The sequence below is a fragment of the Coregonus clupeaformis genome, unplaced genomic scaffold (assembly GCF_020615455.1).
Source record: "Coregonus clupeaformis isolate EN_2021a unplaced genomic scaffold, ASM2061545v1 scaf0072, whole genome shotgun sequence".
Classification (NCBI taxonomy): Eukaryota; Metazoa; Chordata; class Actinopteri; order Salmoniformes; family Salmonidae; genus Coregonus; species Coregonus clupeaformis.
The window spans coordinates 648,907-661,522 of record NW_025533527.1 but is presented as its reverse complement, the minus strand read 5'-3'; the positions used below and the strand labels follow the sequence as shown (position 1 = coordinate 661,522).

General features: G+C 42.9%; 1 protein-coding gene across 2 annotated transcripts in view; it reads right to left on the bottom strand.

Moving 5' to 3' along the window:
• LOC121553711 (attractin-like protein 1) overlaps window positions 1-12,616 on the bottom strand; it is a 332,670-nt gene that overhangs the window by 44,180 nt on the left and 275,874 nt on the right. For both annotated transcript variants that reach the window (XM_045213019.1, XM_041867035.2), the window contains one exon: window positions 1,754-1,867. In XM_045213019.1, the coding sequence (XP_045068954.1) occupies window positions 1,754-1,867 (114 nt within the window). The remainder of the gene's footprint in view (window positions 1-1,753; window positions 1,868-12,616) is intronic.

Sequence of the window (12,616 nt, the reverse complement as noted above, 5' to 3'; positions counted from 1 at the left end):
AACACTTAAGTTCATCTCACTTGTTCTGAAGAGAATAATTCACCTCCAACACACTCTCTTCGAGGGGGTTGGTGTGGGATGGAATCCACGAAACACACCATCTCACAAGAGTTGTGTGAGGCATTACTCACCTCACCTGTGAGGCATTATGTCATCTCCACTTAGCGGACGTTAGCTAACTGCTCCACTGAGAAAGGGCTTAAGCCACTGTGTTATCCATCTGTTCAGATGACAGGTAAGGCTAAATGTGCCAACCTCCTCATTAGATAAATTACACTAATAATTCCAGTCATTCTTTATTTAGTGTGTGTGCCCTTCCTGCAGCCCAGTCTCAATTTTTTGGGAATTTAATCATATTCCACCACTTTCCATACAATTGAAATGTAATAAGGTTATCAAAATGCAGATTAAACATTTGAAATGCCCTCCTGTACACCTTTTCCTAATGGATTTGGCCAAAATACACCTGTACTTAAAAACACAGTAACAGTGTGGTTAAGGTTAGGTTTAAAATCAGATTTTATGACTTGGCTATGCCAGCTAGTGACCACTCTGCAGAGCTGCCTCCAGAACAAGATTAATGTCAAAAAACGCTAACCTGGGCCTCCCGAGTGACGCAGTGGACTAAGGCACTGCAGTGCAGTGTCGCGGCATCACTACAGCCTGGGGTTAAATCCCAGGCTGTGTCACAACCGGCCGTGACCGGGAGTCCCATATGGCGGCAAACAATTTGGCCGGGGGGGCTTTACTTGGCTCACCGCGCTCTAGCGACTCCTTGTGGCAGGCCAGGTGCCTGCAGGCTGATTTCATTCGTCAGCTGAACTGTGTTTCCTCTGACACATTGGTGCAGCTGGCTTCCGGGTTAAGCGAGGGGGTGTTAAGAAGCGCAGTTTGGTGGGTCATGTTTTGGAGGACGCATGACTCGACCTTCGCCTCTCCCGAGGCCGTTGGGGAGTTGCAGCGATGAGACAAGATCGTAATCACGAAATTGGGGAGAAAAAGGGGGTAAAAATTACAACAACAAAAAAAGCGAAAAAAATTATAAAATAAAATAACGCTAATCTGCGTCTACTATAACAGAAATAATGCATTCAGAGTATACTTTGTCCCCCTAAACTCACTATCAATTACACTAAAGCTGGATGCGGACTGGCAGACACGCGGCAACTGTTAGAGATTTGTGGTAGCGCCAGTAAATCATTTATGAAACAGAGACCTGGAGAACGCACACAACCACTAAGGATTTTCAGAGGTAGATTATCAGATCATACCCAATACCCATAGAGGGAGAGTGGGAACACAATTCAGGAAGTCATATATAGGAGGCAAACTAGTAATACCCTTTTCATACTACTGACACTAGCATTGGCATGGTTATGCATCCACCTTAGTTGCTGGAACTGTGCTGGAAAGGAACATGTGAAACCCATGGACCAATTGCGGACACAGCAAGAAAATGAATTGCTTTTCAGAATGTCCATATTTCATAACAAACCAGCCTTTCCAGATAAGGCCACGCTAAACTCTGGGCATATTATTTGTTGTGTGATTTCCCACAATGCCTTCAGTACTTGTTTGAGTTGGCCACATATGTTTTGCATTTCAAGCCGTGAAAAATCCCTGCTTTTTCACACCCACGCTCCAGTGTCTACACACAACATTGAATGCTGTGGGCGATCTTGGTGCCTGTATTCCAGGGTGTCACTATTGCCATGGAAAAATATATGCTAATGAACTGCATTAAGGTACCCACCTCCACCAGCCCCTGCAGCAGCTCTTCCTGTTCCTGGTCGACGCCTACATCCAGCGCCACCGCAATCGAGGCAAAGGGACGGCTGGCCATCTGCTGTCGCTCCCGCATGAGCTGCTGTAGACGGGAACAAGGAGGGAGAGAGAGACAGACGGGGGGGGGGGAGCGAGAGAGAGGAGGGAAGAGAGAAGGGGACCAGAAGTGACAAACAGTAGGGAGGGTGGGGGAGAAAGAGGCAGAGGGGAAGAGAGGAGGGAGGAAAACTTAATAATGAGGAAGTGGCAGATGAACAAAGCCTGTGAGTCAGACACTGAGCGGCTCTTTATCGGTGTATGCTCCAAACACCCCGAAGAAAACAAACACAAACGGAGACGGGGTGGGAACAATAGTGTCGACAGGCAGGGCCTGGCTGGATAGGGACCACACAGACACACAGTACAGAGAAGAGCTGGTACACACACACACACACCTCTCACTCATGTTTATGACTGTATACACGCACACACACACACACGCACACACACACGCACACACACACGCACACACACACACACACACACACACGCACGCACACAGACATAGACACAAAGACAGACACGTAAAACATGCACGTACACCCACACAGAAAAACGTATTCACCTTCCCAAGCTTTTTCCGCTTCAATAAAGTTAGTTAGTTATTGGGGTTTTGTTTTTAGTGTTCCTGTTTTAGCTTGGGGGTAAGCAACTGTTCTATGCAAATCAGAGTAGTTATGCATGACAGTTATTGGGCGGTATCCAGATTTTTGTATACCGTTCCTGTACCACCAGGGTATACGGTATTACCGGCAGTGCACACAAGAGGTGCGATTTCTTGATCTTGCAAGCTAGCCACTTAGCTAGCAAGTTATCAAACCAAATGCATAGCTGCAGCCCTGAGCTGGAGATAATACTGTCAGAACATGTTATTGTTAGATATTAGGTATCCTATGGAGAGGAGAAGGGCCACAGTCTGGTTTCAGTTGTTGGGTTGTAATTTGAAATACTTGATACACCCGAAGTTAATGGTTATACATAGGAGGAATGTATATGGTGGGGTCAATGGAGGTTGGATAAGAGCCAGGGGCTTAGAATGTTACTAAGTAAGGGAAAAAGGTAATCACATGGTTGTGGTCACTGATAAGGGTGGATAGCTGTGGATTAGTGAGGAATGGGGGCCGAGGTCAGGTCAGGTCACATGAAGTGAGAAAGAACAGGCATCACTAAAGTCCTGTCTAGCAACATAGATGTATTGGCTGTCCAGATGTGTAAGGAGGAGACTCAGCATAGGAGGAAGGTTTAAATACCAGTGCTTGTGTAAACATGTCTTTGTCTTTGTGACCCAGTGGGTGAATAAACTTGGTTTGAGCTTTACTACTTGTCCGTAACTTTTAATCTGTTTATTTATAATCTAATAGTTGGTGGTGCGAGCAGGGTTCACTACGATTTACAGTCGAACTGCAGAGTCCGAATCAGTGGAGCAGGAGCCAGCACCAAAAACAAGGTAGGCACAGTTCCTACCCCTGTTACCACTCATTCTGACACATTGGGGAGTTGAGAATCGTATGCTGAACAATTATAGGATACAGAGTTTATTCAGCAGGCCCATTGTGTAACGACCGGTCGTAAATATGTGGTGTAGGGTGGGTTCCTTTAAGGACAGGTCCCGAGTAGAAATGTTCCTCTACGAGATCCATGTAAATATATGGTGTAGGGTAGGTTCCATAAGGATAGGTCCCGAGTGGCGCTAGTTCTCTGCGAGATCCATGAGTGACACTACAGTGTAGAATAGGTCCCTAGTGGGGGTATTCCCCTGCGAGATCTGTAAGAGGGACGAAAGTCCCAGCCGCAGTTGCCGTGAGTTCTGGAGAACAGCCTCATCCATGGTTAGAAAATAAAAAAGATATTCAAACGTTGTTTGAACATGATTCGAGTGTATTAGCAGTAGCGATAAGGAGAGAGGTTGGTTTATGCCCTATTGGGGCGGGGGGAACCGTGACAGATCATGTGGAAATAGGAAGACAACTGTGAATAATTTTGTTTACATGTGTTGTCAACAACAATAATATTTGAATAAGACATTAGGTCATCCGGAAACTCAAGTAGTAAATTGGCAGAAGCTTCAGTATTGTTTCTAATACAAGGTATCAGGTCCAGTGACCAAATTACTAGGTACCGATACCGTAACTACTCTCCGGGAAGGGGGATAACTACATTCAAAAATATATAATTTATATACACTACCGGTCAAAAGTTTTAGAACACCTACTCATTCAAGGATTTGTCTTTATTTTTACTATTTTCTACATTGTAGAATAATACTGAAGACATCAAAACTATGAAATAACACATATGGAATCATGTAGTAACCAAAAAAGTGTTCAACTGTGCCTGTAAACTGATTTAGGTTTGCCCTAAACTGTTTATTTGGGGTATCAGGTTGATGTTGGAGGTCTACACACTTGGAAATTCATGGTAATTTAGGTTAAAATGCATTGCGATACCAATCTGTCATTAACATGCCACTCGCTACAGTAAAACAGGGACCGTACATAATGTCTATATATTTTCCTTGTCTGTAAATGTACATTCTAAGCGTGTCGGTGTGTGCTAAGTTGAAGGTCTTGAATTTGAGTGATAGACTCAACGTGAAGCACGAAGGACTGTCATTCTGAAATTGGGTTCGATAATGTATCAAGTGTTTCAATTATGATTCGGACAGGAGATAAAGAGAGAGAGGGCGCTGCTCTAAGCTGTGAGGAGAGCACAAAGTAAGGGGAGGGTGCACTGCTCGAATCTATTGAGTCTAGGGAGGGCTTCCTCCGAGGAAACATGACCTTCTTGTGTCCTCCGAGAGGGAGGTTATTAGAGAACCCACTAGATGATAGCTTGGTCTAACCACGATGGGGACATTGATAGTAGGGGTTTCGTTTTACCATGTCATCAGAATCCTAATGTTAAAGCATATCAATACATATGGCTTGCTGGAGGATACAGTATAATTAATTATATACAAGGCTCATAGTCTGTGTCTAGTTTTGACACCCGAGGATGATGGAGACTAGCATCCCATTGGCTTTGAACACAACGGATGGACAGAGACTGGCATGGAGACTAGCATCCCATTGGCTTAGAACACAACGGATGGACGGTTCTTTCCCCAGTCTTATTCGCATCAAGGGTGGTGTGAAATTATTAAACATGTATTTTCTCTCTTCCCTGTTCAAGTCAATATGTTTTCTAGGTGTCGTGGAACATGAGAGTGATCATTGTTCCAGAGGAGGGATTGTTGGAGATTGACTAATTGACTTGAGCATGTTTTAGTAGTGACTAATGTGTTATGGGTTAGATGGAAGGATTTATGTGCGAATGTATTTGTGGCCGGAGGCAAGGTACATACGGGGCCTGTGTTGGAGACAGGATGTTTGCATAAGGGTGATAACTGCAGAGTCTGGCAGGACCAACATCAGTGTATTCTGTGGAGTCCCAAAAACCAAGGCATTAATGTTATAGGGAATTGGGAGAGCGGAATGGAATGTGACTGGGGTGGAGATCTGTGTGGCTCATAAATTAAGGAAGTGGGTAATAGAGTCTCTGGGGAATGATACCACTCCTCTGTGTATAGTGATACAGGGGATCGCTCGTAGGAGAGGTAGGACAGCTAACTGTGCACAATATAGAGACTACTATGAAGTTAAATTGAACGTCACACATACCCAGATCAGGGTGGGAGTAGCAGAGATAGCGTTGTCATTTCAGACATTATTGTCAACTTTCAGTGAGGGGTTTGTTAAAGAAGGTAGAACGCTTGAAGGATGCTATAGTAACAGCATGGAACGGGACAATAGCGCAAATTAGGGGATTCTGAAGTATGCGTCATGGGCAGTGTTAGGAGTAGCAGGGGTTACTTTGGTAGCATTTTTGGGATATCATCTTCTGAGGGCATTGACGTTGAAACGTATATATACAGTGCTGAGTTACCTCAAGATTAGGTAAAGTTGAATAAGGCCAACGCAAGGGTATATCGGGTGGCCATGGAGGAGGAAGGAGATGGGGAGCGAAGTGAAAATGACATGGCTTGGGAACACCTTTTGGAACCTGTTGCCTGACGGGGAAGACTGGGTGAAAGCATGAGGAGGTTTTTTAGGGCCATCATTTTTGTGGAACCCAGCAGAAAAAGTATCCCGAAGGCATAGAGTCAGGCGAAGAGCGTGGGAATCGTCATGTTATCAAACTTTGGTTTTTCTTTGCATATATAATTAAGACTTCTTATGTTTTGTGTTTCTTTTTGCTTTTTAAGTATTGTGCTATCACTCTCTCAGGAAGCAGGAGGAGGAAATTGAGAAAATCAAAAGCTCCAGCTGAAATGGAGGAAGTAAAAAGCTCCAGCTGAAATGGAGGAAGTAAAAAGCTCTAGCTGAAATGGAGGAAGTAAAAAGCTCCAGCTGAAATGGAGGAAGTCAAAAGCTCCAGCTGAAATGGAGGAAGTCAAAAGCTCCAGCTGAAATGTCATTATTAGTTGAAATGGAAATCAGTGTGCATAGTGTAATTATAGATCAGAGACCATAAGTCTCGGCAGTGTAAACCTAATAATGTACTGTGAATGTTAATCATGTTTTATTTTTTGTTCATGTTAATTTTTTTTGTTTATAAGTAATTTCCAAGTTGATATAATGTTGAACAGTATGGGGTTAATGTTCAAAAGGGGGGACTGATGTGTTCTGACTTCTAAACTTGAAAATATGATTACATGTTACAGAGGGAGAGAGGGGAAAGCAGAGGCTCAATAATCGAGGAAGACATTGATTTCACCAGAGGCACCAATCTCATCATGATTTGCTGCTGATATCTTTAAGTTACCAATTACCGCCATCACCTCCATTACTGTATATCAGGTGGATCAAACGGAAGCAAAGAGGAATGTCCCTTAATGTAATCCAAGGGCTTTCTAATTAAATCAAATTGTATTTGTCACATGTGCCGAACACAAGTGGTGTATACCTTACTTACATGCCATATACAGGGGGTACCGGTACAGAGTCAATGTGCGGAGGCACAGGTTAGTCGAGGTAATTGAGGTAATATGTACATGTAGGTAGAGGTAAAGTGACTTTGCATAGATAATAAACAGAGAGTAGCAGCAGCGTAAAAAGAGGGGGTGGGAGGGACAATGCAAATAGTCTGGGTAGCCATTTGATTAGCTGTTCTGGAGTCTTAGGCTTGGGGGCAGAAGCTGTCCTAGACTTGGCGCTCCGGTACCGCTTGCCGTGCGGTAGCAGAGAGAACAGTCTATGACTAGGGTGGCCTTCCTCTGACACCGCCTGGTATAGAGGTCCTGGATGGCAGGAAGCTTGGCCCCAGTGATGTACTAGGCCGTATGCACTACCCTCTGTAGTGCCTTGCAGTCGGAGGCCGAACAGTTGCCATTCCAGGCGGTGATGCAACCAGTCAGGATGCTCTCGATTGTGCAGCTGTATAACTTTTTGAGGATCTGAGGACCCATGCCAAATCTTTTCAGTCTCCTGAGTGGGAATAGGCTTTGTCGTGCCCTCTTCACGACTGTCTTGGTGTGTTTGGACCATGATAGTTTGTTGGTGATGTGGACACCAAGGAACGTGAAGCTCTCAACCTGCTCCACTACAGCCCTGTCGTTGAGAATGGGGGCGTGCTCGGTCCTCCTTTTCCTGTAGTCCACAATCATCTCCTTTGTCTTGATCACGTTGAGGGAGAGGTTGTTATCCTGGCACCACACGGCCAGGTCTCTGACCTCCTCCCTATAGGCTGTCTCATCGTTGTCAGTGATCAGGCCTACCACTGTTGTGTTGTCGGCAAACGTAATGATGGTGTTGGAGTCGTACTTGGCCATGCAGTCATGGGCAGTCCATCAATGTTCTAGATTTTCTTTGAAAGAGAGGAACGCACATTCACAAAAACTTTACTAAATTCACATGAGATAACATCAGGATCTCTATAGGTCTTATTTCCAACATTAAATTGAGATGGGATAGCTGTAGAAGTTTTTTTCTTATTCAACAGATGATTGATGACTTTCCAAGTTGACTTATATTGTTTAAGGGATTCTGGTAGATGGGTAAATTTGTTCTTCCACTATTTCTTTACTGAGGATTAGTTTTAGACCGGTTGTAAACCAAGGTTTCCAGAACCCATCTGGTGCGCTCTTACTAGGTCTGACTAAGGGGAAGCAGTGGTAAAATACAGAATTGAAGGATGTGAGATAGCTGGTAAGCGAACTCCACATGTTTCCTATGAAATATCATCAACCAACATCTTAAAGCGCTCAGAATTACTTTAGTTAAATATTCTACATTTAATGTTACTATCCATTCCCACCTGTTCATTTCCAGCTGCCAACTAGAAGGGGAATTTGGAAAGTGGTTAGAAATGTCAGTATAATGTATAGCTGTTTTAACCACACTATTCAAAAAATGCGTACAAATATTATCAATAAGGGTGGCAGATGAACTGGTCACGCTTGTGGGCGTGTAGATTAGGGGATATACAGTGGCAAGAAAAAGTATGTGAACCCTTTGGAATTACCTGGATTTCTGCATAAATTGGTCATAAAATGTGATCTGATCTTCATCTAAGTCACAACAATAGACAAACACAGTGTGCTTAAACTAATAACACACAAATTATTGGTTTTTCTTGTCTATATTGAATACATCATTTATACATTCACAGTGTAGGTTGAAAAAAGTATGTAAACCCTTGGATATATTAACTGGTTGACCCTCTTTTGGCAGTAATAACCTCAACCAAACGTTTTCTATAACAACCAGCTGTCATACTTCAGGTATGTGATGTTGCCCCTGTTTCGTTCTTCAATGAGTCATGGCAGCAGTTCCTTTTGAGGCGTACCTTTATGGAGAAGTCTTGATTGATGAAGAACTTAGTTCCCTTCAGGCACTTGGCTCACTTGAGAATCTCCTCCTTGTCTTTGTACCTGGGCAGTCTCCCCAGTATAGATCTGGGCCGTCCATCAGGAAAACAAGTGCCATTCCTGTGCGCCCTCTCCATCTCAATGAGTTTAGGGTCCAGTTTAGGGTGTTCTGCCAGGAGTATCCTTGCCTTGATTTTTGCGTCATGCCAAGTTTCAGTTTTAATGTCTGATTCAAATCAATACAATTTTGTTTCGCATGGATTGATTTTCCAGGTAATCGCCTTTGGAAGAGAGGTTGTCTAGTGTTGTTTGGAATTTAGCAAAATCATCTGAGATTAATTTGAATGCAGCCAGGCTGGTGACATTTGCGTCCTTTAGCTCATCCACCTCCTACTGCGTAAAATCCATACTGTGTTTAAAGTCCATTACAACCCTAATGAGATCATCAACCCTTTTGTTGGTAGAATCTATAATGAGTTGCAGGAAGGATTTCAAGTTATTATCTTGCAGATTTACAACATCAGTGATTACCAACCTTTTCTGAGTCAAGATCACTCTCCGAGTCAAAATGCAAGCAGAGACCTACCGCTCAGTCTTTTTTTTACATTACTTAAAAAACGTAAGCCTACGCAACAATACCCTATTCAAAATAGTACCGTAGCAATGAGGTTTGTGCAGCAGTCTATAGGACCATTACATCATCATTGCAAGTCATATTGAAAGTAACCTAATTTATGTCCCTCTAAATCCCCTGAATGCCTCTGTTGATCCGATAGCTATTGTATACCGTAATCATGTGTCTATTAACCAACCAGAGTTATACTGTTAGCACTGCGGTGGTGTGCCCTAGTAGGAAGTTCGCTGTTCGCAGCTCAAACATAAATATGACTGTCATGTCTACTTCTGATAAGCCTCCCAGTAAAACAATCAAAACAGAAAAGTGCTAAAAATAGCCCACATTAACATTTGTGTGACCGACCGGCTCGATTCGGTCTTATGTAGCAAAATTTGAAATTGTGTTTTTTTTCATTGGATAAAAGTAGAGACTCAGAGCTAGAAAATGGTATATCATACACTACAGTTGAGGAACAATGGGAAAGTAATTCTGCTTTTGAGAAAATGGCCTTTGAATGTTTTGGTACACCCACTGGAGCGCTCTTCACTTCTTCTTCTTCTTCTTCACTCTTCTCTGTCTACACCCATTCAGCATCGTTCACACCCTCTTAAGCTATAGCCCCGCCCATAAACTCAGCACGCTGTCAGATTGTCCATTCGGAAATTCAGAGCGTTTCGCTCTCGGAACGTTCAGAGCGCACACTGGACGCTCTGGCCGAGGAGTAGGGTTGATCCGAGCGTTCTGTCCTAACAACAGCAGTCAAGCACCCAAGCTAACTGGCTAATGTTGGCTAGCTTTCTAGCTCCTTCCAGACACAAATGAGAGAACAGCTCACTCTGACCATTTTACTCGCACTAGCAGAGCTGGTTATGCTGTTTTTATGTTATCCATAGTGTTGGTTACTGCAATTGTGCTGCTGGCAACAATTTAATTACGCTTTTTTGCCAACGTTTACCGACACTGTCAATCTCTCCTGGCTCAAAGTGGAGGAAAGATTGACTTCATCACTACTTGTATTTGTGAGAGGTATTGACATGTTGAATGCGCCGAGCTGTCTGTTTGAATTACTGGCATACAGCTCGGACACGCATGGATACCCCACAAGACATGCCACCAGAGGTCTCTTCACAGTCCCCAAATCAAGAACAGACTATGGGATTTAAAAAACAGATAAGAATACACTTTATGGAACAGCGGGACTGTGAAGCAACACAAACATAGACACATGCATACAAACACACGATAACATACGCACTATACACACGTACACATGGATTTTGTGTTATAGATATGTGGTAGTGGAGTAGTGGCCTGAAGGCACACACTTAATATGTTGTGAAATCTGTTATGAATGTATTGTAATGTTTTAAAAATGTATAACTGCCTTAATTTTGCTGGACCCCAGGAAGAGTAGGTGCTGCCTTGGCAGCAGCTAATGGGGATCTATAATAAATACAAATACAAATAAATACACCAGCCATATTCATGAATATGTTGAGGGTTTGTAAATTCGTCCGTTTTCTGTGCTCTGGCACACTCAGACGAGAGAGCTCTGATATCGGAATAGATAGCCAGAGCGAATTTCCCAGCTACGCCTATCAACAGTTGTCGCATTGACAACATGAACATTCTATTGAAATGGTTACTTGCATAGTGGAGTCTTTTGTTAAGACATGTAGCTAGTTAGCTAGCTAAACAATGAACCATAATACCAACTCATGACATTACTACCCTGCATGAATCTGCAGGTAGCTAACCAACCAGGTTCAATGTTAGCTAGCAAAAATTAGGCTATAACTAGCTAAACAAATGGCTCTGCGATATGAATAATATTACTACACAGATCATACACATAACGTTAGCTAGCTAGCTAACAGTACACTTTAACTTGAAACGAAAACGACTTTCTGACAAAATCAGAAACATGTAATATCTGAAAATGTATCTAGCTAAACTATCTTACCCGTATACAGTGCCTTGCAAAAGTATTCATCCCCCTTGGAGTTTTTCCTATTTTGTTGCATTACAACCTGTAATTTAAATGGGTTTTTATTTGCATTTCACGTAATGGACATACACAAAATAGTCCAAATTGGTGAAGTGGAATGAAAAAAATAACTTGTTTCAAAAAATACAAAAAAATTAATTACGGAAAAGTGGTGCGTGCATATGTATTCACCCCCTTTGCTATGTTGTCCCTAAATAAGATCTGGTGCAACCAATTACCTTCAGAAGTCACATAATTAGTTAAATAAAGTCCACTTGTGTGCAATCTAAGTGTCACATGATCTGTCACATGATCTCAGTATATATACACCTGTTCTGAAAGGCCCCAGAGTCTGCAACACCACTAAGCAAGGGGCACCACCAAGCAAGCGGCACCATGAAGACCAAGGAGCTCTCCAAACAGGTCAGGGACAAAGTTGTTGAGAAGTACAGATCAGGGTTGGGTTATAAAAAAATATCAGAAATGTTGAATATCCCACGGAGCACCATTAAATCCATTATTAAAAAAATGGAAAGAATATGGCACCACAACAAACCTGCCAAGAGAGGGCCGCCCACCAAAACTCACAGACCAGGCAAGGAGGGCATTAATCAGAGAGGCAACAAAGAGACCAAAGATAACCCTGAAGGAGCTGCAAAGCTCCACAGCGGAGACTGGAGTATCTGTCCATAGGACCACTTTAAGCCGTACACTCCACAGAGCTGGGCTTTACGGAAGAGTGGCCAGAAAAAAGCCATTGCTTAAAGAAAAAATAAGCAAACACGTTTGATGTTCGCCAAAAACCATGTGGGAGACTCCCCAAACATATGGAAGAAGGTACTATGGTCAGATGAGACTAAAATTGAGCTTTTTGGCCATCAAGGAAAACGCTATGTCTGGCGCAAACCCAACACCTCTCATCACCCAGAGAACACCATCCCCATGTTTTTCATCAGCAGGGACTGGGAAACTGGTCAGAATCTATTTAAATTCCAGGTTGTAAGGCAACAAAATAGGAAAAATGCCAAGGGGGTGAATACTTTCGCAAGCCACTGTACAGTGGGGAAAAAAAGTATTTAGTCAGCCACCAATTGTGCAAGTTCTCCCACTTAAAAAGATGAGAGAGGCCTGTAATTTTCATCATAGGTACACGTCAACTATGACAGACAAATTGAGAAAAAAATCCAGAAAATCACATTGTAGGATTTTTTATGAATTTATTTTCAAATTATGGTGGAAAATAAGTATTTGGTCACCTACAAATAAGCAAGATTTCTGGCTCTCACAGACCTGTAACTTCTTCTTTAAGAGGCTCCTCTGTCCTCCACTCGTTACCTGTATT